At 38.2% G+C, this 27,926-nt stretch overlaps 1 protein-coding gene across 1 annotated transcript; it reads right to left on the reverse strand.

Moving 5' to 3' along the window:
* Positions 1–1,249: 1,249 nt before the first annotated feature.
* On the reverse strand, positions 1,250–27,639 carry hibadha (3-hydroxyisobutyrate dehydrogenase a). The gene is made up of 8 exons (XM_055058932.1): positions 27,473–27,639; positions 25,142–25,302; positions 24,908–25,017; positions 24,699–24,820; positions 8,246–8,379; positions 7,904–7,980; positions 3,330–3,486; positions 1,250–2,574 (listed from the first exon to the last, which is right to left on the reverse strand). The coding sequence occupies exons 1-8, from the start codon at positions 27,531–27,533 to the stop codon at positions 2,416–2,418; spliced, it is 981 nt and encodes a 326-aa protein (XP_054914907.1). The 5' UTR covers positions 27,534–27,639; the 3' UTR covers positions 1,250–2,415.
* Between the last annotated feature and the right edge of the window lie 287 nt (positions 27,640–27,926).

Below are 27,926 nucleotides of genomic sequence, written 5' to 3' on the forward strand. Positions count from 1 at the left end.
CCATAAAATGTCGAAGACGCACTCGGCATCAGAAAAAAGTGTGTAAAATAAAGCAAAACCACATTTGTTTTTTCCCCTCTCGTTTCATTGTAATGATGGAAATAAGGGCATCATTCTGAGATTAGTGCTGCCATTTCTCCTTGGCTGACATTAAGCTTTATGTGCATGCCTGCTGAAGAGATTTGGAGTAAAAATGAATAACAGAAACCCACGGAGGAGACAGATATCAGTGCCATCAGCTGCAAATTTAAGATGTGTGATGCTGGGGTAAAATACATACACCGATATACATTCATCAGTAATGCAAAACATTATGACCAAATAAGTTGTTGGTCCTCGTTATCCAGACAAAGCAGCCCTGATCTGCCAGGTTCTGGACTCTACAAGGCCCCAGAAGGTGTGGTGCTGCATGTGGCATGAATATGTTAGCTGTAAGTTTTGGAAATCTGACAGTGTACAAGATATGGCCTCCATGGATCAGACTTTTTTTTTTTTTTTGGCCAGAACGGCCTGCAGATGATTGGGTCTCAGATCTGGGCAGTTTGGGAGTCAAATCAAAACCAGAAAGTCAATGTTGTGCTTCTCACACTATTCTTGAGCCATGTTTGTTTTGTTCCAAGGTGCATTGCTAAAAGTAGCACTAGAAGTTGGTTTTCTGTTGGAATGGACCACATGAGCCAGCCTCTGTGAACCATGAGCACTTGTCAAGCCATTGCAATGCGGCCCTCATCACATTCACTCAAATCCTAATGCCAGCACTTTTTTCTTTTTTTGTTTTGCTGTTTCTAACTCATCTACTTCGGGAACACTATGCTTGAATCTCGCCAAACAGTCACAGTCAACAATTTAGAATACATGCTCTGACGAGATTTGTTTGTTGGGTACTTTAAAAGGCTCAGATTTGAGAATGAAAACTCTTTCATTTTGTTTAGCTTTAGGAATGTAGAAAATAAACACTTCAAATTAGTGAAGTGTTTAGTTGTGATTTGAACTGTTTGGGCCAAAGTTGATAGGCCCAAACAGTTAGGCAGGGTGATAGGCATCACTTTGTTGTTCTCCTTTTCATATTTATTAAAATTGTTCAAAAGTAAAATATTTGATTATCATTCATTTCCAGAAGACAATATTTTTTAAGTCAAAGTGTGACAATTTCTAACCTTCAAAGTAAGTCTTATGATAACGATATGCGATATGTTTATTCGAGGTCACAAAACTACTTTAAATACACAAAAAACATGCTACAATAAAATCAAATACACAAAATATCTTTATTTTTCCACTGCATATGACTGAGATTTTGTTTCACAGATTAAAGAAACTGAAGTAGAAGTATTTTTCTAAAAAAAAAAAAAATTAAAAAAAAGTAACAGTCTATACTTTGATCCTGCACAACATTATGAAATATAAATTATGTACAAATTCTCACAGCACAAAGAACCCATTCCTCACGGACAATTTACACAGTTGAATCTGACGAAATGAGATAGGCAGGGTGAAGATACACTGGGCATAAGAAAGTGCTAGGCAGTGAAACAATGTTTAAAATTTTGACATCATTAGTCACAAAATAATACTTTGATGGCTCAATGAGCAGATGTAGACAGCGAAGTAAAGAATTAAGTTCAGAGAAATTCTGTTGCAGTATCAAAAGGGCCCTGAAATGTTGCACTGCAACAAACACAGCACAAACAATATTTCTCACAGCATAGTTGAAAATGAATTAAAACAACTCTAAATGTAGTGTAAGTCAAAACATAAATAAATGTAGGTAGATGTTAAATTAAATTTTATTTTATAATATGAAGAAATGTGATTGAACGTCAGTAAACTTTGGGCCTCAAGTTTGGGCAACTTTGGTATAAAATGGGTAATAGAGTCATAACCTCTGCAGTCGGTTGCAATTTCTTCAACTGCATTTGTTGAAGAAATTATGTTTATTTTTCAACACATGCAGTTTGTTGAAAAATAAACTGCATGGTTTATTTTTTGGGTTATTTTTTTCTTTTTCTGTCCACATTATTACAGGGTCAGGGGGTAAGGTCATACAGGTAACAGACATTTAGCAAGACACTGACAAAAACATGCTTCACCGCTGATTCATTTCCACTCTTTAACCATCCAGGAAATGCTACACGAGTTGCATAGTTGCATGTAAATCTGCAGCTACTGTACACTGCGTTTTAGTAAAGCTCGACCAAGATTTTGTATTTTTTGGACATTTTTAAATAAATCCTAGCATCTCTTCGGATACAGGAGAGAGAGTTGACAACAAGCAGAGAGGTGTCAAGACACAGCATTTTGGCCTCTTTTTAGTCTCTCCTGAGAATACCGGGGTAAGGGACACTCGGGTGTGTGGTTCTGAGGTCTGAGTAACAGTCCATCATAGCTGTGTTGTCAGCTATGCTTCACCTCCATTCACTGTGCTTCCTCCTCACGCAGAAACTGGAAGACGGATGAAAAGTCCTTGTTGGCGTAGCCGCGAGAGCACATGACTCTGTAGATCTGGTGGGCAAGGGAACCCAGAGGGATGGGTGTCCTTGTGTTGGTGGCAGTGTTCTGGGCTAAGCCAAGATCCTTCACGTTTGAAAAGTAAAACACAGAGTCAGAAAGATTACTGATGATGGCTGTAAAGGAGATACAAGATTTACATAATTATAAGAAGTGCCACAATATAATTGGCATTATTTAATTACTAGTCATCCAGAAAGTCACCTCTGACAATTTAGGATGAATAATCACGAGTAAAAGATTTATAAACTATTTGCATCGATCGTACACCAGTTGGGTGGAGTACAATATTAATGTAAGAAATGACCCAAGGGAAGTTTGTCATGTAAATTAAAGTGGCACTAACAGGTATCTTTGAGGAACTCCTAAAACTATCGTTGGCTCCTGAAGAATAAATTTCTTTCATTTCAGCAGAAAAAGGATCTTGGAAATGAATATGAAGTAGACCACTGAAGGAAAACGTAAAATATTAAGGGAGTTTACTATGTAAAAAATAGAAAAGGGGACAAATGTGCAAAAGTGATGTGAACTGGAGACCTATAGTGAGTAAAAGGCCTGATGCCATAACAAGCAGGCTGTGCTCAGCAACACTTTAGTTAAAGCTAAACTCAAGACCCAGTTCAACTAAATTTTCAACTTTTTCAAAGCTGCTCAAACTTTTAATTTTTAGCTTTTTCTTTTCTCAAAACAATAAATCAATTTGTTCTCAAAGTCTCAAAAAAGTCCAAAAAGACAGATGATACAGATCTAGAAATAATAATTTGATGCAAATGTAACAAAGAATTGGGAAACAAAATCTCTCATATAAAGACAGAAAATACCTTGGCCATCAGAGTAGTCCCAAAACCACCTTGGTAGTTGTTGGCTGAGGGGACACCCTCCATTACTCCAGGGACAGGGTTGTATGTGTCACTGGACCAGCAGCGACCCGATGACATGTTAAGGATCTTTGCAAGCAGCTTGGGGTCCAAACCCAATCTAAAATAAGATGGACCAAACAGCAATCATTATCCTCTTCAGAGTTTAAATTCCTTGACTCATAAATTCATGTAAAAAGGAATAGTTTAGAAAGATAATACATTTTTCATAACATATAGTATCACATAGTTCTTTTAACTTTTTACCAATTTCGCAGAAGTTGAAATAGAAAAGCTAATACAGAAAATTGGAGTAGCGATTATTTAGAGAAGACGAGCTTGAGCCAAAGGGGTCATTTTCAAAGCTGTGAAAGGAAACCGAGTAAAAATATGTCTTCTGGTGATTCCAGTGACCTCAGTTGAACCTTAATCCCGGCACTGACCATTCCTCAGTGTTAATAGCTAGAGCCTTTGTAATGCTGGCTAATGCAGTATTGATGTCCACCAATGGAACTATCCTTCATCAACACTTTTTTTCCCAAGAAAGAGGAGGAGAAGTGTTAAAGCAGCACAGGGGAGTTGTAAACCTTGCCGTCATATCTCAAGGCAAACCGTTAGCTCTGCTGTCCAAAATGCTGCAATAGACTTCTTGGATGCATGAGGGCAAATCTCCGGGCTATGATAATGAGCAGCAAAAAGCTACCAAGAAAAAGAAAAGAGACCAAACCTAGGAAAAGAAAGCACAGAAAAATTAAGTGCCAACCATTACAGCAGCAAGGGTGTAACCGTAGCGCCCGTTTCGGGCATTCAGTGTGCCAGTGGAGTGCTGCTTTTGCAAATTACTGATTTAAAGGCCACTGTAAAGTTGGCCACATCAAGTCCTAGCTGTTTTAGTTTATTGTTACTTACAGGCCTGTAACTCCATTCTGCTCTCAATATGACGATTAAACCATCATAGGTCCTTAAAGCCAGCAGCCCTCCCTCCCTTTTTCCACCTGGCTTTCATTCTGCCATTACAACCACAGTTTTATTATCTGTCTAGTAACTAATTAAGAAAAGGGATTGGAGTTAGTCTCTCTGTCTCTCTATTCCCCCGTCATTGCTTATGTTTTCTCCCAGACGCTCTAATTTTTATTTTTATTAACCACTACTTTTGGAAATGCGGCATCAGTGACTGTGATGTAAAAAGCAATCTCACTCAGCCTTTTTACTACACGCCTTAACGGATGCCTCGCCGTTTCTGCTTCTCCTCTGCCCTTCCTTCCCCCCTCCATCCCAGTTGACACCTTCCCGTCTATGGACTCTTGGGGACATATGTTTGACATCCAAGTCTCCCCCCTCTGCTCAGCTTTCCACTTATACACTCACACACACACGCACGCACACAAGCAAACAGGCAGCCCCTCCCTGCGTTCTGGGTCAGCAGCTGAAAAGGTTACTGGCTGAGCTACAATAAAGCGGGTCCGAGCGCACGGATCGTTTGTTATGGCGACCAGAGAAGCTGACGGGGAGCTGTTGTCCTCTGTTAACGATAAATCAATGATGTTCCCCTCTTGTTCCCTTCACACACATACACACACGCACTCAGCTGTGCTTATTAGCTGACACTGTGGTGTTGCTCTTCGCCTGTGGTAATTTGCGTGGAGAAGAGGACATGTCACGCTTTAACAAGATCGACATGGATAAACAGACGCGAATGTGTTGCCTTGTAATGTTGCTGCAGATTAAAAAAAGGAGATGGAGCTACAGATGGAAATAAGAGGGGAGGGTGTTTATGGGTTTCTGAGCTGGGAGCGCTGGCAGGTGGAGTTCATTTGCAGCAGTGATATTAAGTGTCTGTTCCATCATGATTAGCTCCTCGTCCTTGTTCGGTGCCACACGAGAGGAAGCCCGGCCCGTTCCCCATTTATTATTTCATTAAAGAGCTAACGAGCACCAACACACAGACAAACGTTTACTATCCCACTTAGAGACAATAAGCGTGTTTATTGCTGATGTTTAATCTTTATCGCAACATATGCTCACCATCTCTCAGTAGCTCATTGGAGAAGAGATGTGAGATGTATTTGTACTTGTGTTCTCTCAAATAGTGATGTTTATGAGCTTTGGTTTCTTTTAGATACAAATGAGGCTTTTGCCTCAAACACTTTGTGGATGTATGTCTCTATTCTAAAATGACACTGTCGCTCAATTAGATTAACATTTGTAGCTTCTTAAAGTATCGTGAAAAAGTATTCATGTCGTGTCAAGATCAAACTGTGCAGGATGCATTGTTTGTTTTAATGATATTTTATAAGATAAACCATCACGATGTAGGTAAAAATTGCAGTCTGGTAGGAAAATGAAACAAAATTAAAAACGTGTTTTTGCTTTATCAGTAAGTAAAATCAAATATGAATGAGTGATATGCCAGATGTGATAAAAATAAGAATAAAAGAAGTAACGAATGCAAAACAACATGGTTGCCATGTTGTTTTGGGAATGTGTGTGTTCATAATTGTCATGCGCTGCCACTCCTTGGACTGTGTGCACATTATGCTCTCAGAGCTTCCAATTGAGTTTAACAAATTAACTCTATGAAAAGAACTGTGTGTGAGTGTGTTTCATGTGCATTTTTTAGCATGAGTAAGTAAGAAGAGAGACAAATGCCTATTAGAAAATGGCTGCTCTATCAGGCCCGAGTTCAGCATGATAAAATGTTATTCCCATTATCCTGTAAATTAGCTGTGAGCGCTCTTTCTGCCTCATGTTGGACTGAATCTGTTGTGTGCCTGAACACACATGCGCCTCCGAGAGCCTCTTGACTGCATAAGTGGCAGGGCTGCAATGCAGCTTGGGAGATTTACAGAGTGAGTTCTCTCTAAATGATGACAGACTTTGTCAAGCCCTCTAATAAAAGCCCCGGAGAAGGTGGCATAAGAAGAGCAAGAAACAGAGGAATAGACGGCCACAGAATGGTTGTATGCTTAAACTATCAAGACCACATATGAGTCACTCTTTCATAGAAATTAAGATAATTTATTTTGTGATGGAATAGATCAGAAAGAAATCCTTTTTTATTTACAGTAACACTAATGACATACACTGAGAGAACTTGTACTACTAAAAAATGTGTTTTGGATATAAATCAGAATCTGTGTGAGAGTGCATGTTTCCAAGACAGTGAGGCAATGTGTAAATCTGTGTTGTTCGCTTAACGCCTCCATATTTCAGAAGCCTCGAGAAGGGATTTATGTGAGGCTGCTCATGCCAATTTTCTTCCTCTGTCTCAGCGCAGATAAATCAGGCGCACTAACACAGCTGCACTGTGCAAAGAGCAATTCATTTACACCCTCACGTGCAAAACTGGATGCACACATGCACATACACACATTTTTATAATTATAAACAAACACATAAACAGGCAATAGCAAGAGGCTATATACATATATATATAGGTGATATGGACTTAAATTTTTATCACATTATTTCATGGTACTGCTATTTTAATAATAAAAATGATAATTAAAGATTATTTATTTCTTCTTTTTTTAAGTTAACTGTATGGGCATGAATGCATAGCACAACATTTGTCGTGCCACAAGCACAAATGCTGCTCTTGAAAATCATTCTCATTTGAAATAAGTATCTTCAAGATGCCAAATGTGTTGATTTAAATCAGTAGGTTGCACACTAATTGCACTTAACCATATTTTCGAACTTGCGGATATTCATTGAAGCCCTCGTGAAACAGTGGAGAAAATTGTAAAATTAAAAATTCCAGTATCACTGTCCGTTTGCAGTTTGGCGTTTCTTGAACATCGTTAATTGGGAGTTTATCGAGATGATGAATCGAAATTCTTATTGTGATAAGAAATGTTTCAAAATAAATGATTTGAGATCGATCTATCTATCTATCCATCCATCCTCAGAGTCAAGTGGAAAAAAGGCTTTTATTTTGAAGACTTCATATCCCATCATCCTTCAGCACCTGGTCTAGGAGACACCATCAAGATGAGGCATGAGTACTAATGGGACTTCTAGGTGCTGCTCAGTGGCGGGGGTGTTGCAGGATTCGAGCAAACGCTCCATCAGCAGATGTAAATCAGACTGCGGCTCCACCCCCTCATCCGTCTTGCTCTAACAGAGGCGGGCTGCTTGGACGTGGGGAGTGGTTGACCCCTTTGCACTTCCATAAACTACACTAACACACAGACACATTTCCAAACCTGTATCGAAATAAACTGTATTTACACTAAATGTACATGAAATGTTTATTAGGGCAATTATTTTTGATTATTTGCTCATAATCCAGGATTTAGCTGAGGAAGGCCATCTGCATCTACCAACTGATTTTTCTACGTACCTACTAGGCATGTTAACACCATGATCCAAGCTGTGGTATTTTTACTACAGGTTATTATATTGCGAAACACTCATAACGACCAAAGCCAAGTCCTCACAAATGTGCCCATCTGCTTTCATCTGCACAAGCCTTTCTCTGTAAAGTGAAAGTCAGGTAACACTGAATGTAGCAGGTCAGCATTTGCTTCAAGTACCTGATGCCTAGGTTCATGGTCTCTGCAGTCCCAATCATCCCGATGGATAGTAGCATATTGTTGCAGAGCTTTGCTGCCTGCATGGTTGAGAAAGACAAAGAACTCCTGATGCATGCATAAACTTAAAACACTGAAACCCTGTTTATTGAGAACATAATGAGAAATGTGAGAATATGTTAAATTGTACATACAGACTAACAGTTTAGTCGGCAGGAAGCTATTTTTAAGCTCAGACACATTCACATGTGGATAATGAACAACTCCTCTATCCACAAATACCCACATTGTCAACTACCAATACAAGTCGTGTCTTCAACTCATTTTATGAGCGGTTGTCTTTACCTGTCCTGAGCCAACTTGTCCACAGTAGATGACATTAGCGCCCATGCAGGTGAATAATTCCTCTGCAGCCTTGAATTCTTCCTCCAGTCCACCAACCATGAAGGTCAGTTTAGCCATGCTGGCAGCCCCAACACCTAATCAAAGACACCACACACTTAGTTCGGTGGAGTTAAACAATTTCAAAATGATGCAAACAGTGGGCATGATGATTCAAGACAATCAAGCCCAACACAAATCATGTAGATTATTTCACACAGAGTTTGTACACCAATCTAAATTCTTTACTTCAACTGGTACTGGGTTAAATGGATATATTATGGATCAAGTGAAAAATGTTACATTTCTGAAAATTGTTTTTCATTTTAATTTTTCCAATTCTAAGTTAGTTTTCAGAACATTAGCAGAGGTGTTACAACCTTAAAAACAATGCTTATTTTTGGTTCACTTTTTTTATTTATTGTGAGACAAAAACAGCAGTGAACCTAAACCTTATCAGCTCAAGCACAGCAGCTAGGTACGTTTAAAATAAAAACAATTAACTTTCTGATGGAAGACCTAAATTAACCAGATAACATATTTTACATACTAACATTTTGCATGAAAATTGATTAATTTATGTAGAATCAAATACAATAATATTTTTACAATATCACTGAGAACAGAAAATACTTATGTCTAAATTCACACTTTCACGCCACATAGAAACTTGGCTCAAAAAACTCAATATGACCTTTTGATTTTTGTGAATTAAGATCTGGGCAAGAAGCAAATTTGAATCCTCAAACAAGAAAATGAAATGGTAATGCTTTATTTAATGCCACTTTTGTATTTTTTTGGATGCGCATGTGACACTAACGATGAGACAGACGTGTTAAGTATCGGCGCACCAGAGGGACTGAGCTATCTTTTAAAGGCGACTGTTGCCATCATCCTTTGCACAGCCCTCGTGGGAACCCTCACCTTTTGTCTCGTCACTCCTCCTCTCTCACATTCACACACATTATTCACGGCACATACACACAAACAGCTGGGCCTGAGGGCACCCCTCGTTCCTGGGTGTATCAGTGACAGGCGTGAGGGGTAATTAACTTTACACTTTATCATGTTCAATTAGGCGTCCCTCCCCATGCCTGATGGCTTAAGGAGCATGCCGGGCTGCATGAGGCAATCCTACCCCACCTCCACCCCCCACTTCCCTGAATGGGGTCCTTAATAAGGGAGAAAAGAAAAACAAAAACATTTTCACAGGTTTACTGTTGAAACTGTAAACTATAAGAAACAGTTTAAACAGATGCAAACAGAAACTATACTGAAGCCTTGAGTGGAAAAAAACTAATCAAGGTTCCATTGGGCTATTAATATTGCTATTGGGCAATTAATATGGAGAAATATTATGCAAATAAATGAAGAATATAGAGTTTTCATCTGTTCATTTGAGAATTATTAACAACTCAAAACATCCCCCCAAAAAAACATCCTTCCATCCCTCTTATCCCAAAAGGGATTGTGAGGGGTGTTGGTGCCCATCTCCAGCTGTCCCCACCCCGCCAAAAAAGATAAGAGTACTAGGATGCATGTGATGGACCATTGCCCTGCATAAAAATCATAAATGTTTAAAAGATCTTGACTTCTTACTGAAGAAAGTGGCTAAAAACCAAAATAAGGTTTGAGAGTTGATTTTCAGCTCATCTCCAGTCTAAAAAGGTCCAGCCAGCTTGTCTTTAATACTACCAGCCCATATCAGAACTTCACCTCCACCTTCCTGGTGTCTGACTCGGAGGTCATACCCTCCCTCCTCACAAAAATATGCATCACCTGTTGTACTTAGAACAATTAAGCATTTAAGTTTTTACAGCTCCAAAATATGCCTAAAAGTGATAATATGATAAAAATGATCACTTGGAACATTTTTGATGACAGATTGCATAGAAAGGAACTACAGCATGTCTTCAAATTAGTATTTGAAGGAGGATCTTAAAAGAACAGCCCATTTGACTAGCAGAATACAGCAACAGGTGGGGAGAGGGCAGTGGTCAACTACTCGGTGCTTTCTGTCATTTTTTCTGACATCTCATTAAACTTCAAAACACAAAGAAAACATATAATGGAATCCAACAAAGTTTCCATTTTGAAACTTTGCTAAAACATTGGCATACCTTGATATTGTTATCCTGTCTATTCCTATCCACGGCCATGACCAATTTACATTTTATTTCTTTGACTGACGTTTTCTAAAATCTGTTTAGTTTGTTTCACACAGAGCAGAAATGAAGCGGAGAGAAGATTGAGTCCAAATTTCTCTTCAGGGTCTCATGAAGTTCTAATGAAAGCCCTCCAAGTACTGAAAACCTAATAATGTGAGTGTTAATAATTAAAAAGGAATTACTCGAACAAAACGATGGACTTTAGTGCTGAGGAAACAAAGGAGGGGATTTATTACACATATTTTGACTGCCATCAACAAAAAACATACACCCTTCCCCCAAGCCACCTCTTTAATTAGTTGTGCTGTTGTCAAGTGTATGACGATGCCACTGTTAGTATCTGCATATTTGTCAGTGACAAGCCGTCAGCAGATCATTAGGCCCATATAATGAAACCCAAAGCCCATGATGCAGCAACTGCCTATAGGCCAAAGCTAACATGTGCTTAGCATAAGGTCATCACAGAAGTCAATAATACAAACATACGGCCTTCACAGATAATAGATTTCCCCCCCATCCTTTACTGTTGTATGATAATGTGTATTACATTTGTAACCAGTCTACAAAGTCCAGTTGAATTTCATACTTGCCCTTTAAGCTAATTTAATTGGTTTCATGAGACCAAGTTTGTGGTCTGATGAAACCACTAAATTGTATCTTTATGCAATTAATTGGCCTGCATTTAGATCAATTCACTGTGATCAGCTTCCCTGTTGCTGCTGAAGTATAGCTTTTACCACACCATGATGCAGTCACCCCCATGGCTGCGTCATAGCTTCACAGTGGGGATGGTATGTGCTGGGTGATTTGTTCCCCAAGTGTCAGTTTTCTGCCACACGTTGTGGTTTGCCTGGAGCCAAAAATAGGTAAATTCAGGTCTTCCCAAACCAGATGGCTTTCTGTCACATGCTTCCTATGTCCCTAGCAAACTTCAAAAGCAAATGTGCTGCCACTTTTTTTTATAAACGCTGCATCTTTGGAGTGCAGAACACTTTTTGAGAATTTTACTTCTACCTATGTTATAAACCTTTCATCAATTTCTATACATTTTACAATTGCACACTCCTGCCATATACTATCCCAACAAAATACATTGATGTTTGCGATAGGAACGGGTTGAAATGAGTTGGAGTACTTTTCCAAGGCACTGCATTTCTATTCTGTTTCCGAGTCATTATTCTGCGGGGTGAGCCTCACAAATGCTAATACATATATAAAAAACACACACCCACACAGAGCTGTGTGACAACTGTGCAGGTTCATTAGTGGAGATCACTGTTTGCAGATGACTAAAGAGGAGATTATTGATAACACAGTCAGCTCGCTGATCAATATATCTCACTAAGGAGAGTAAAGCAGAGAGTAAGAGGGTAGAGAAGGAGAATGATCATTCTCTTTCTACCTCCCAGCATCCCTCCCTCAAATTAACTAATCACCCATAATAAGCTCTTATGATCTGTAGTGGATTTCTATAAGAAGTGACACTAGGATGATGGAAGATCCTTGTAGGTGGAAGAATAAGACATCATTAGCATAGCAGTATGTGTGTGTATGTGTGTGCCGGCATTTTTAAGCGTATGAGAGCTTGCTCATTGTGCACGGACTCAAACGCATTAGAGACGTGAGATGTTCAGGTACTGTCTATGTGCTGTGTGTGCTTCCACTGTACATTCATGAGGGGGCTTCCCGTTCTCGGGCCCGTCCTGTCAGAGACGGATTAAAGAGGAATCCTAATGAGGCTTCCTGAGTGCCGGGTCTGCTGGCTCATCCATCCCAGCAGGAGTGACAGTCCTGGATCGTTAGCACTGCACAATTGCACAACGCCCCCTAGGGGGAGGAGATGAGGACTGGTGGTGTGTGCGCGTGTGTGTGCGTGTGTGTGTGTGTGTATATATAAGACAGAGAGTGTTTGAGTAGAGATGTGAAAAAACTGGAGAGAAGAATAAAATACTAAGAAATAGTAAGAAAGTTAGTTGTGTGCATAATAATAACTGAAAGACATTTACAAATGGTATATAAAAATGACTTTTTCCCCAAATTTAACTCGACATGAAATCAAATTATTTTAGATCAATTAGGAATAACACAATCACTTGATGCCGGAATAAAATATAAGAGGATCTTTAAAAAAAAAAAAACTTTTTTATATGATATCCATACATACGTACATTTGTACAAGTATTTTAGGCAACAGATTAAACACACTTCTCCTTTGTGTGCTACTATGGAAATTAACTAAAATAAATTAGATAAATAAAAAAATTGCCAAGGATATCAGGAAGAGAACTAAATGATGATTTGTTTGGCCATAATGATCAACTTTTTATTTGGAGAATAAAGAAGGATGACTCTGCCAACTATGAAGTATGGAGGTTGCAGCATCATGTTGTGTGGGTGTTTTGCTGTAGCAGGAGTTGTGCATTTCAAATTAACATTATGCTGAAATGATTAAGCAACATATCGAAAATGAAAATCTCAGACACAAATGGGTCTTTAAAATGGCTAATGACTTGAAGCATACCAACAAATTAGTTACAAGTGGCTTAATGACAAAACAGTACACATTTTCAAACAAACATCAGAGTCCAGATCTGAGTCGCATAGAAAACTAGTGGCAAGAGTTAAGAAGAGGCGTGGCTTGAAAATCTGACTCGGTTACACAGGTCCTGTCTGGAGGACTGGGCCAAAATTTCCACAAATTATTATTGGAAGCTTGCAGAATGATTACAAAGTATTCCTCAAATAATTCAGTACAAAAGGAAATGCTGCAAAATGCAAATCTCTGATTTAAAAAAATTATTTGTTAAATAAATCTCTTATCAAGAAATTTTGAATTTTTTTTTACAGTATTCCCAAGTGACCTAAAACAGAAAAGGTTTAGTATAATTCATACAATACATGTAAACATTTGGCTAACAAAATATAATTATGTCTATAAATATATCTCTGCTTGAAAGCTCAAGCAGAGACATATAAAATAAAATTTTAGGGTGGAGGGGATCTCAAGGGAAAGCAACATCTCTTTATTTGGTCACTTTTTCCACTTAACCCTGTCGCAGTGGGAAATGTTTAGTTGACTATTTAATGGGGTTTTATCACTGAAAAAAGCCATATAACTCCAATATTTTCAAGCCACGAAAAAGACTGCTGCTCTACCAATAAAGACACACTGTAAAATTTCCTTTAGTAGAATTAAGTGGAAAAAATGGAAGTGGCAATAAAATGTTCTTATGTGTCAAGGATTGTGTGTGGCCCATGCAAGATAGCTTAAATCTCTGAAGTCCCTTGTTAAGGGAAATCAAGTTAATGCTCACAAAGTTAAACTCTAATACGGCAGATGTTTTACAGCAGGCTTCAATGACAGCATTATGAGATTCAAACTGGTTGTGTGAAAGCTACAGAACATCACAGAAACAACTCTGGTTTGGTCTGATTGTAATGAATGCCAGGTTCATTAGCACTTCTTTGATTATTCGCAAAAAAATTCAACCAAAGCAATTCACGCCAGCTGCATGACCTTTTAAAATGCTGCTCTCTCTCTGAAGTGGTGCATGTACAAAGAAAGTACATGTGTGTGCATGTGCAACATGAACAGGTGCATTTTCCACTGTTGGTAGCCAATAAGACGTCATCTGGAGCTTCTGAGGCTGTCTCAGAGTTATGAGGAGCACGTAAAACCAGTAGCCACTTTTTATTGGTGGTAGGTTTAAATTAAAGTAGATTTGTTGGATACAAGGCGGCACAAACTACACTACACTGAGAAGGATGCCACATGATATAGCGTTCAAGAACTCTCCTTGTTGGAGCACCTGGTAAAAACCCTGATAAAAGGCTTAAAATTAATCACTCTATTATTGCAGTTGCATCTCACACTGAAAATTTGAGAAAAACTCAAACTTTTTAACTTGAAAACATTTATTCTTAAAAAAATATTGTGTCGTATCATGATTTTTTTGGGGAAAATAATCATGACGTATCAGTTCTGACAAAATTTCCTGAGCGACACCTATCGGAACCTTAAATGATTCCCAAAAAGCAAATCGAGCAGAACTATTATAGAGAAACTGCACTTTTATTAGTTGATCAGGACTTTCTGTTTATCAAAGATATGAAGGCGATAAAGATAATGACCTAGAGGTACATTATCTTTAAATCAGAAGAAACAAGAGAACATATCAATCAAGTAAGGGAGATTTGTCTTGATGTTTTGATTCCAAATGAATAGCTGTTCTCCTAAACTTGCACAAGTCTGTAATTAAAACAGTAGTTTAAAAAAAAGTTTAAATGGAACAATGATAAATAAGATGGGATGTGAACCCAAGTTTGTTTGTGAAGCGACCATACATTGTAATGGTCCATTGAAGTAAAAAAAACACCCAAAAAAATGAATTTTTCTAAATCTTATTGTTGGTGACTCCAAAATGCAAAATAATCCTTATTATTTCTCCAAGGCTCCATAACAACCTTAAGGTCTGCTTGCCAGTTGCCTAGCTAGCATTCCAAGAAAAACTAATTTTCTGCTCTAATATTACAAATTTGCATAGTTAATACATGTAAGACAAGCTCTAACTGGACTTTAATTACAACTTTGTTAGAATTATTATGTGTTATCACTCTTACATTAGTAGTTTTACATTTATCACTCATTAGTTTACAATACTAGCTTGCTTTTTATTTTTAGGTTTTAGTTTTACTGTGAGCTTTTGACCCACATTTTGCAGAATGTCTCTGTACTATGATTATCTCTAATAAACAGAATGTCCCCCCCGCCCTAGTGAGAAATCGCTCCCATGAGGAAGTACTGGATGACCTGTGTGCAGAGACAAGACTGCTTTTTCTTTTATATTCCGTCTGTGAAAATAAAAGGCAAGCTGAAACTAGAGGTTTTCAGAACGCGCAGTGAATGGATCGCAGGAGCTGCAGGCTGCGATTTCTCCTTTCATAAAAGCTTGATTGAAATATAATAAACGTTGTCCGTGGTTCTTTTTATGTAGGTTGAGAAAATACTTATTAACTCAAGAGTTTTTGTCGGATAAGTTTAAGACAGAGTCATTCATCATGAGCTAAAGAATAGTCAAATATGGTGTAGGATTTGTAATCCTGTGGGCCCGATTCTCTTCCAAAAATTGGGGACTTCATTCGAGTTTATGACATCACCAACTCAACCAAAACCAAAACACAATAGAAATATGTGAGCTGAAGAAAAGAGTGAATTCTTTTAAGAAACACAGTTCTTGATTGAATGAAATCATTTCATTGGACCTGGAATATAAATAATTTTGGCTTTAACCATATTTAAACATATAGTCCAGTTTATACTCTGTTGTTTCATGCTACATTTTTTTAACTACATGCAAATGCAAGAATCCCTGCTTGCTGAAACATTCTCATATTTACACAGAAAGGGCATTTTTTCTGTGATGTACTGTATGTTTGAGCGAATGGAGCTGAAGGCTTGTTTGAGCTGGTGGGGGTGGGATGTTTGCCGACCAACACTGCAGCCTCCTGTGGTCCGCCATTATAATTACACCGAAGCGCAGATTTTTTTTTTCTCAAACAATTTAAAATCCCAAATAGGCCCTGTAAAACACACAGCGGATATCGAATAAATATGTGGCTCGAGGTTGCGCTGTAACCAAAAATTACTTGTGCACACACAAGCATCTCTGCAAAAAAAAAAAAAGAGAGAAAAAATCAGCACTTTCAACTGTTTTTCTGCCAACTTTACTAATGCTTCTCTGTTGTGTTAAAAACAAGCTCTTTATCGACTGCACTTAACGAGCACTGAGCCATGAGAACCGACTTCAGCACACAAATACTCCATGAGAACCTTTGAGCGACTGGCCCACAGAGGAAAGTTTGGGTTTGGGGGCAGGGAGGAGGAGAGGGTAAGTAGTAAAGGAGGAAAAGGTTGAGGAGAAATTAGAGCTTTTGGATTAAAGCTCTTGCTACAGCCATGTTTGCAGGCCACATGTATTGACTACTGGGTCGGCTCTCATGATCATCATTATTATTATCATTATCATCTTCAGTAACTGCTCTATTCCATAGGGGAGCGGTTGGTCAATGCCAAGTGACAGGTACTGGAGAGAGCTGGAGAAAGCTGCAATCAATCCTTTTCCTGGCCCAATGAGACTCATCTAGGATAAAGCAAGTTAATAATGATCCCAATTAGGCTGTTAGCAGGAGAAGACACACACAAACACATATACACTCTTACTTTTACACGCGCACATCCTGATTGGTTCTCTTTTTTTGATGAGTGACATAAAGTCTGAGGTTAATGCTATACTCGACAGTCAGTGACTGTTTAACTCATATGCCAGCTGACTTCTGGTTTATACACACACACACACACAGCAGGTGACAGAGGGGCAAAGTTATAGGGCCCCCCAGCTGCTGTGGGTCTAACTCCATCTGGAGCATAGGCAAGAACCCCCACGTTACTGCCCAGTTATCATTCCCATCCCTGGTCACTTTACCGCCCTACACCCTCCTCTCTTCCACAATCCATTCACTCAAACCTCTCTGTCAGAACCTGTCAGTAGCGGGCTTGTTATGCTAATCTCGTCTTTGAACAACTGACACTCACACAAACTGGTTGGCTCGGACAGACCGCAACTGTACCACCCCTTCCTAGCTCTAAAATGATTGCTTAAGGCTATGTATAATCCAAATACACAGTTAGATTATTATCATGGATTAGGAAGGTTTAAGAGCAGTTATGATTGTGGTAAGTATCAAAAAGATTCATACTGGGATAAAGAGAAAGTGAAGTTCTTATAATGTAAGACATATGTTAGATTCTGGTTAGTAAAATTCATAACATTGAGTCCGACTTGAAATAAATTTAATTCTGTTTTGTTGTTTCATCTAGGTGAACAAAACAATGAAACTGAGAGATAAGGCAAGTGTATTTACATAAAAAACACTCTTGAAATCAACTGTTAAGGTTCCATCATACTTCCTAAGAAAAGTCCGCATTTAGAATTTACTTAGAAAACGTAAGGAACAAGATGTCCTTAAAACATCATGATATTATACAATAAAAGTAATTGTTAGTTACTTATATTTTTCTTATGAGGTTTGAAATGCGTCACTGTTTTCATAGAGGTATTAAAAGAGTATAAAAGTTAATTATTGCCTTTGCAAATAGTGGGACAAATGACTGCTGATTTCATTTAGCTTTGAGATCAAGAAAAAAGTTACTTAATTTAGTCTGATATATATTAACCCTCTCAGGCTCAAATTACTTGCAAAGACTGGCTAAGTTGTGGCAAATCTGCAACACCTGCCTGGAGAGGGTTAATGATATTTATATACTGGAATTGATCAAAATGATATTGTCTAAATAAACATTTTCATTCCGTGACTGACTTCTTTTCAGATGACACCTCAAGTCTGTGGAATTGGAGACAGGAACAGCCGAAGGAGAATATTGGCAGCTTTGACTGACAAACCAACTGGTGCCAGTCTCAGCCTGAACAGGCTCTTACAGGCTTGAGGATGACGTTCAGACTGTCAGCAAATGACATATTGGAAAACCTGGGTTGTCTTGATGTGGTACGGATATGATTAGAGTGGTGTTTGGGCTCAACCTAAAGAGGGAGTTTGCTAAAGACTGGGAGACCTCACAAACAACCTTTTTGCTTTCATTTGATATCTTACTTTCCTAGCGCTGGGAAAAAACGCAATGAAAAGGGTTTTTAAGGCTCTTTTAAAGTCTTCGAGCGTTAGCGGTGCGGCAGCCCACCATGGGCACAGACACAAACACAGGCATTTTGGGTAATTACTGCTAACGACCCTGCCACTTGTTAGACAGACCGTTTTTTTTTTTTTTTTCTTTTTTGCCAATGCTGTGCCAACACCCTGAGCTTCTGACATCAGAACTCGTTTTGTTGTGGGCAACTTTGCATGCGGACGTTTTTAATGAGACCAGACAGTAGCAGACGTGTGTCCGCACAAACGTTAGCAAGCCAAAAACAAAGTTAATCTGAAGGTCCCAATCTGACAGTGGATGTTACTGTTGCAGTGTTGCAGTGTTGGTTTTATGACATCTTAATGTCACCTTAAAGAGGGAAACTGTTAAATTTGCATAAAAAATATTAAGCCTTGTGTACATATCTATTCAGCACTCAATATTGAATTATGGAGAAACTATCTCAGGACTGAAATCCTTATGTCTAACCATGATCTCCAATTGGAAATAAGCCTAGACTCTGACTGGACCGCTCTAACATATGGATATGCTTTGATTTCAACCACTCCATCTCAGCTATAGATATGCAGAGTGTAGCTCGCCTCCAGAAAGGCGCAATCTCAAGTGTTTTGCAGGTTTTCTTTGGAATGTGCTCCATCCATCTTTCCACTACACTATAACCAGCATACTTCGCCGAATGGACAGGGTCATTCACTTTTTCCCCCACATCTTTACTTGTCCTACATGGCTTGTGATAAACCTGCAAACAGGACATTTTTCTGCACCTTGTCCATGGAGGCCAGATTTGTGGAGTGCAAGACAGTTGACAAATTCTCACTCCTCAGCTTTAGATCTGTGCAGCTCCTCCAGAGTTACCGCGGGTCTTTTGTCTGCTTCTCTGAATAATTCTCTACACAGCCTTTCTGGTTAGGTCAGTTTGCAAGGCTTACAGTGCCACAATGCCCTTTCAGTGTTTTAAATGATGGATTGCACAGTGTGAGATGTTTAAAGCTTGTGATATTGTTTTATAACATTTTCCACTGTTTTCATGACGCTGTGCTGATTAAACTAAAACCATTTAAGCAGAGCTTAATATTGGATTAATATACTTTCTTTTATTCTACTCTGCAGTTACATGCTGCATTGTGTTTGCCTACTAAATAAAATTTAGCTTGTGTTTGCAACAAGACAAGAAGTGAAAAGGTGCATGTGCGTATGAATACTTTGGCAAGGCATTGCAGATAAATAGATGGCTGTGCATGAGTCTGGGCCATGAGGATGCAGCTGGCTCTTGTGTATCTGAAGCCAAGTCGCTGGTCACTGTGGACAAATGGAAAACCAGCATCATGAGAAAAAGAAGAAAGTGAGTTTCTTTGATTACCCTCATTTTAAAAAAAGGGGTTATGACTCTGCAATTTAGATCCCACAGTTCAGAGCCAAACCCCTAGTGACGCACAAAACCTACAAAACAGACTTCAGCATAAAATATGCCACCTCACAGAAAACAAAGAGGAATTTATTTCATATCAAAATAAATTCTATAATAAAAATAAAAAACAGAAACCACAAGACTACAGGGTGTGACTTAGACAACTGAAGAGCACAGAAACATAATCCTGTTTAATTTTTTTTCTCTTGGAAGACTAAACCAGCTGTGATTGGACAACACACTCCTGAAGGAGTGTTCAATCAAACTTTTACTAATAACAGCATGTTGAATCATTAACAATGCATACAAAAATCTTCCAAAAACTAACAATATTTTAGCTTACAAATTGTTGATATTCCTTTTTTTTTTAGCTTCCAAACTAGATGCCTACACATAACTTGAAGAGGTATTTATAACTGTTTTGACGTTTCCGTTTTCACAGAGAATGCAGGTTAACTATTTACACCCAAGTGATTTAGACATTTCATTTAGACATGTTAGATAAAAAGGGCCTGAATAAAAATGTAATTTGGACTTTGCAAATTTTTATGCACATAGAAAAAAAGGCATGCTTTTCTTTTATCTCCACAAACATTTTTTTCAGCTCCATCACATGTCAATAAAATATTTTGAGTTTTGTGGCTGCCACATGTGAAAATGGAAAATAGTTACATAGATAGGAATACTTTAGCACAGTGCTGCAAGTAGACACGAATCAAACCGATCTTAGTGCCCTGTTTGGGTAGGGTGCCATCTCCTGGTTGTAGTAAAGCATGTAACAACATATTCCATGCAGAAATAAGAAGCACAATAAAAAGGGAAGGGGCAGGTGTGGAGAGAGATTCATCTCTGGGAAATTTTCCACAGAAAGGTACTTTAATAACAGGTCTGAGTCATCTTATTGATGTCACACCATCATATCTCTTTAGAGAGGGCTGAATGAATAAATTCTTATCTGTAACAAAATATCCACACAGTAAATCTGTATCCACCTCTGGTATTTTTGTTTTCAACAAGATGTATGTGGGAAAATAAGAAATAAAATAGCATATCCTATAAGCAAAACTTACCTCGAATACTTACTAGAGTATTTTAAGAACTACAACACTGCTACAGGCTAAACATGAGCATGCTAACTAAGAGTGTCTGCAGTGCTGGCTGCAGAAACCAGAGAAGGCAGGTAAATCATTGGTCATCTCAGGCTAGTAAAAGAGGTTTAGTTAGGAGACTCGGGAAGAGGAATCTTCACAGAGAGCTGCACACAGAGAGACTGTGGACTGGCTGCAGTATGTAAACAGTGCATGTGTAATGGGGAGCGTAACGGGCTTAAGGCTCTGATCTCTCTAACTGCAGTCGGTGTGTTCTCCAGACGCCAGCTGGTAAACAGACCAAAAAGGGAATGGGTTTGTGTTTATGCGAATAGAGACATGCACTGTGCATGAGTTAAAAAGTGAGGGATAGACAGTAAGAATAAATCATAAGTGCTACTAGTTTTGAAAGAGTTCCAGGGAGCAGAAACCTGTGTGTGAAAAAGAGAAAGAGAATAGGAGAAGAGTGCGGATGGACAGCTTAACTGCAATGTATCTCCTTCATGTCTTATCTCCCTCCTCTCGTCTCCTGCTCTCCATGTGAGAGCAGTTTCTTTCTACTTTATGACTCTTTATCTGACATGAAAGGCACTAACATGGGATAGCCGCCATTACGGCTCCATCAACATGAAAAAGCCCTGACAGGGGATTCTCCACAGCGGCTGTGCCCATTAAGGACGACTGGCGATTCTGTGCTCTGTCAAGGAGCCATCACGATTAGACAGCGCCAACATAATGAGGACTTAAAACCTTAACCTTGCCTTTAAGACCCCTGGTCAAAAGGAGCAATAAAATCCTCATGAGGGCACATTGGCTGGCCTGCTTCATAATTACAACCCATGTCCAAGCACTAAGCCAGAAGGTAATATAGTTTAGATATACAAAAAGAGTATAAGGGAGTTCAGATCCAAGGCAGAGGGGTCATATACCTAACTTTTCACACAACCTGCTACTTACCAAAATAGCTGTCAATTTTTGTATATATCACACTGTCTGACAATCCTGATGAAACTCAAACAATTCAAAAATATATGAGCTTTTAAAAAAGATCCCAAAATCGTTTAATGCTGTTGTTTATATTTAATTCAACACTACATCAGTTACGCTGCTTTCTAAAATTTCAAACCAGAGACATTTCTGCAATACATTTAATGGGTGAGAATCATTATGTTTTAGAGCACATGTGTCAAACTCAAGGCCCGGGGGTCAAATCTGGCCCGCCGTAGCTTTTTATGTGGCCCTCCACAGACTAGACTAAACACTAAGTGTGATTAAATATTATATTATCAATCATATCAATGCAGTTTTTATTTGTTTACTGCCAATTTATATCAATCAATCCCTCCAGTTTCTTGAGAATTTAGTTGATGTATGATTATAGTCCATGATTTACACAGCGAGTAAATGAACAGTCTCATTTATTATTAGTTCCTGAAGGGACTGAAAAGATCTTCAATAATATTATGTAATTTTAAGAATTTATTGACATTTTAACAGTTTGTGAACAGGTTTTATCAACACATTCTGGCACAACTGGCCCTTTAAGAGCCTTCATGATCTTGATTTGGCCCAAAACGAAAGAGTTTGACACACCTGTTTTAGAGTCTGAGTACAAATAAATATTGAAAAAAATGTAACACAATCAGCCTTCTTATTACTCTTCTGAATAACAAGAGCTTTTGGTTCCATGCTCCTCTGACAAAGGCACTAACATTTATGGATGATGTGTTGCTGCATAATGGCTGTGCAGAAAAGGACTTGGAGAGCACTCTTACTTTCTTGACAAATTCCTGCTACAAATAAAATCTGGAGGAACTTCAGATCAAGAAGACTGATTTGTCCTCGCTCATAAAAAAAAGAAAAAAAAGTGTCTTCTCAAAGCACGTTTTAGCCCCTGGATTATTCAACAAATATAACCTTTGCTTGAACAACCTAAAATTGAAAGATGAGAGTCAAAGCACATAGTCAGTACAACGCATAACTTGAGCAGTGAATCAGCAGCCACACCAGTAAAGCGACCATGGATGTTGATTTTGGGGATACATGATGTTCCTCAATTAAGACAAGGCATTGATTTCCATTTGTTTTGACTTTTTGTCTGACTCCTATGGGTCCAAACGTCTGACGACATGTCCCAATCACATTTTTAATGTGCATCAATAAATGCTCTGTCCAAAAGGTTCCATCAGCATGTTTATTAGCAATTAGACATAATCTTTTCTTCTGTGTCTGAGCTAAGTGGATGATAGACCGTGTTCAAACAATTTAAATTCCTTTCCAATCCAAGTGTGTGAATCATAGGATTTGCTATTGCTAAACAGCATATTTTTTACCATCACTAAGAAAAGAAATGACTGATGATAACAATAACTAAGGGAACATGTTTCCCTCAGTTATTGTTATCTAACAATAACTAGAGTAACAACTGAGTAACAATCTCAGTTGTCTCAAACTGACAGCTGAGATGGTTACTTTTCCAGTTTGAGTATTTATTTATTTATTTTCTTTTCTTTCTTTTTTTTTTTTTTTTTTTACACGAGGGCATCAATGCATAAATAAAAAATAATGAGTGCAACTGCTGAGTCCTGTTTATGGGTACAATTACCATGCTTAATATAACTGATGTACTGGTGAATCATTATTGCAATAAATATAATCACAAATTTTTAGGGCTATTTAGCCCATCCCAACTGTGTCTGAAGTTTGAAAAGATTTTTAGGGCCAGCTGCCAGCAAACAGGTGTGACCACTTCATTACTGTCATGCCATGAAACCCTCATGAGTCAAACAATTACTGCTTATGTATAAAAAAGCCAAAAGGTTATGTGATTTAATTCACTTTCAATATATTTTACACCATAACTTTATGGGTCTCTAAAATAAAGTATTGTGATGGAAGTATTATGTTTTTTTGGAGGAAAGGGGTGGTGCTCCCTGTCCTCATCAAAGTCACATGCTGGTCATACCCGGAGAAAAAAAATTACAACCTTAATGTTGGCAAACTTTTTGTTTCTTCTTGAATTACAAATTTGTCACAAGGAGTCATGCACCACTGCTGTGGATAACAGGCAGACCGTGTTCACCACAGAGAACTTTTAAATCCCTGGGTGGGGTAGTGTTCTAGGTCTCCAAATGCGTGCACTCAGACAACAGTTCGACTGAATCATCGCCGTATGAACTCACTTTCAAGCTAAATATTTCTGCTCTAACATCCATTTTATAAGGTGGCCAATTGTGCTGTGCATTTATGCCCACATTTGTTGTGGTGCACAATATCGCTCATTTGCAAGCCAAACAAGAAGTAGATGAACTGACAATCAAAAGGTTGTTAAAATCATCACCGTCATTGAAGCTATTTAAAGAAAAGTATGAACAGAAAACATGTGGTGTTGAACATAAGGGATTCTTTTTTGTTTCTATTTTTTCCAACAATTTTGCCGCTCTGTTGTGTTTAAAACAAGCATCTGAAAGAAGCATAAAGCTTCTTCACATGACACAAGACAAAATGTAGTCATTTAATCTTCCACCTACATTCAAAACCCATCACTTGAAACTATTGTACAAAAAAAACATCCTATACTTGATCTTCTTTAAGTCTTCCCCTTTTTACTGAAACAAATGTCAAATTAATGACAATTTGCAAATCTTTTAGGCAATCAGAATAGAGGCTCCTGACCAGGGAGAATTTGGAGTATATATTTTATCAGGGTATTTTCAAGATTTAAATTTGACAAAGAAGAAAAAAATAAGGATTTTTGTTTTTAGATGTGGATCACTGGTTCAGATATCTCCCCCAAAGTAGATGTAATTTCACCAAAATACAAGAGACTGAATACATATACCACACTTCTTAATTTGTTGAAAAAACATAACTATCTCTTTCCTTTTGACATTAGAATTACATGCCAAAATACATTGAAATTGTATGTGATGTATGTTGGCAAAAGTATCCTCTTAGTTATTGTTATCATGACGATAGCACATTGTTGTTTTACTTTACGGATCACAACAATGTGCTATAAACAAAGACTTACCTCCTGACACTGGAGCATCCATGAAGACAGCGCCCATCTTCTCTGCTGCTACAGCCATTTCTTTAGCAACAGCCGGATCAATTGTTGAGGAGTCAACCAGCAGCGTTCCCTTCTTCACCTTCCTGAGCAAAGTTAGTCAGATCACACTTGCATAATGAGTGTGATCTTGCATTATTATAGTTATCATAATCAAGCAAGAGTCTGCCTACTTCAAGATGCCGTTAGAGCCCGTGTAGACTTCTATGACATTTGGACTAGATGGCAGCATTGTGATGATTCGGTCTGCTTTCTCTGCCACGTATGCAGGAGAGTCCACCACCTAAATATCAGATCCATTATCATCATGAGGGCAAAATTAATACGGTTTGAAGTAAATGAGTTGTGCTGGCTTTCGAAGAATATGTTGCTGCATGGACATTTAATAGTTACTTACAACATCTTACCTGGGCACCCAAGTCCTGCAGCTCTTTGCAGCATTCTGGGAAGACATCAGTGGCGATGACAGGATAACCATTTTTTATTAAGTTCTTGGCCATGGGACTTCCCATATTTCCCAGACCAACAAAGCCTACCGGTGTCTTTGAGGCCATGGATCTAGTTGATCCTAATAAAAAAGAAAAATTAACAATGAAGTTAAGTGTAATGATGACTAGCATTGGTCTCCAATGTCCAGAAGGATTTCTGATTAGCAAATAATTAAAGAATAAGTACCACGCAAAGGTTGAGGGTTTTCCCTCCCAGCTAAATATTTAATAAGAAATGTGTTCATTTTGCAGCAAGTCTTTGTTCTTTCCTTTTCATCAGGCCTTTAGTAGTTCTGCCCAGATTAGCTCACAATATAGTCCAGTGAGACAAAATCCAACAGACAAGACCGGAGGCGAATCAGCCAGACAACAAAAAGGATTAGACCTGGATAAAGATACTGAAACAATGAGCTTAAAGTAAATTCAGCCAGCTTTACAACATGCTGAGTAAATACCGTCACGCTATAGTTTCAAAGCATTTCCAAACTAATGTATGTCCATCAAAATTTGCCAAGAAATTTTGTTATCAAGTTTTACTTGAAGTTTTAAACTTTGAGTGTTGCTTCAGTAAGACTAAATCTGTGGAAATTTACTAAGGTCATGTTGTAAACAAAAATAGCTCAATAGAATCTTCAACCTAGTCAGTATATTGTTGAAGCACATTGTGACCACCAAAGCACATTGTGACCACCAAAAATGCAAAGTATGCATCTCATCGCACTTAAATTTCTCCTGATTTTACTTGCATCTGATTGATGCAGTGCTGTATGACACTGAGCTGCATGCGACAATGTCTTTAAGTTGTCCCAGTCAGATTTATGTGTCATAGTCACATTTTGCAATTTGCTTAATAGATTGCAAGACATTCATTATTTTTAAACCACCCCAAGAAATATTCAAAATAATGTTGTGAATCACACAGTTGTAAGCTTGCAACCAGGCAAGGGCCAGTTACCAGGATTAAAGTCTATGAAGTCTTCCTAAATTAGTTTTAAAACAGCTAAGACATGATCATAACATTACATTGGCTTAGAATCCTTTCCTTGAGATTCAGGAAAAAAATTAGGTCTAATAACCAAAATCATCTAAAGCTATATAAGGTTGAGAAAAAGCAGTGGTTTCCAAAACCTGTTGTTGCCGACCAGGAGGTTGACCACATTTTCCTTTCCATGCCAGAAAAACAAATTTGTGTGTCTTGAAATATTTCCGGTTGTGAAAAACACATAAGTCATGGTGTGAAAAGTCCCACATCTCTCTTGTTTTGACAATACCATTTTTAAACTGCAGTCGGCAAGTGGTGAGGAGCGTGACTGCAGCACTCTGCTGCAGTTTCTACCCAAACACACAGACAAACCAACGGACCAGCTAATATTAGCTTGTTCCCCTCACAATTTCACTCTACGAACAGAAGAACAAACAAACAGGAACAATTTATTGTGCAGTAAGCATTTGAAACATGGTACTTAATTTAGTGACTGTTTATTTCTATATTTTAGCTTAAGCATACAAATGAAAATGAAATACTTTAGTGAAGAATATTTTTTATTTACACTTTGTTTGCTCATATTGTAAATACTGCAATATTTTACTTTAGGAAATACCCCACAATAAATTATTCCAGCTATAATTTCAGATTCAGTTTTAAATAAACATACATTACTCTTAAAAAGCCATCTTATGCAGCCTATTGGGATATTAGTACAATACTGAAATATTATAGACAGGTATTTTTGTCTTATATGCAGTATTTGCACATTGTCAAAACTCTGAGAAAAGTATTTTTAGTTTTACAAGTGTGACATCTTAACTGCAAATGTTTTTGGGTAATTTCTGCTTTTAACAATATGAAAAACAAGCAGTTTTTATCTATGTGATGAGTACTCGATGTTATGGTTAGGATTTCAAGCACTCAAACGCTCAGCAGAGATTCTTGCACACAGCCAGTAAAACTTAAGCATTTGTGACATTTAAAACCTAATAAAGCTCAGCCTCAGAGAGTTTTAAAACAACTTGCTATTAGCAGGTATGGACCCTGTATCTCTGTGCGCACACTTGGTATTCAAATACATAATGGACTCAGGGTCATTGTGTCCGAGCCGCAGCATTAACAAGGACTCCAACTCTTTATACTTTCTTCTAAGGGCTAAAGCTAGCTAACAAATTGAAGGAAGGGGCATTCCATTTGTATTTATCACTGAAGAATATTCCCATGAAGGAGAAATTACGTCACAACGCAAACGAATACGTTACCGAAGACATGCTTGTTCCACCTGAAGCATATACTCCGGCACCCTCTAAACAACGCAGCCATGCTTCTCTCCCCCTCGGCCTCGGTATTTTGGTGACAGCTGTCAAGCCAGGAAAGCCACAGTGCACGGTTATGATTCAGTGTCTTTTGGACCAATGGCAGCGCCGGATCAGTTAGCCGGACCAATGGGAGAAAAGCGAAGGTGGGACATCCTGTGATTTTACTTGAAAGTGCCCTTTAGTGAATACTTTTGCTGCTTTGTCTAGAATTAATTACAATTAGGAAGAATCGCTGGTCATGCATATAGTATTATAGATGTATACAAGTGTTTAGCTGTGTTTTTACCTCGGAGCTGACGGCACATAGTTGCAAATAAAACAACAACACGATATTATGCAGTATTTTATTTTGAGTAAATAGGGAGGGAAAAAGTATGTGTATTATAAACAGTAAAAG

The sequence above is a fragment of the Poeciliopsis prolifica genome, unplaced genomic scaffold (assembly GCF_027474105.1).
Source record: "Poeciliopsis prolifica strain line A6 unplaced genomic scaffold, Auburn_PproV2 SCAFFOLD052, whole genome shotgun sequence".
NCBI lineage: Eukaryota > Metazoa > Chordata > Actinopteri > Cyprinodontiformes > Poeciliidae > Poeciliopsis > Poeciliopsis prolifica.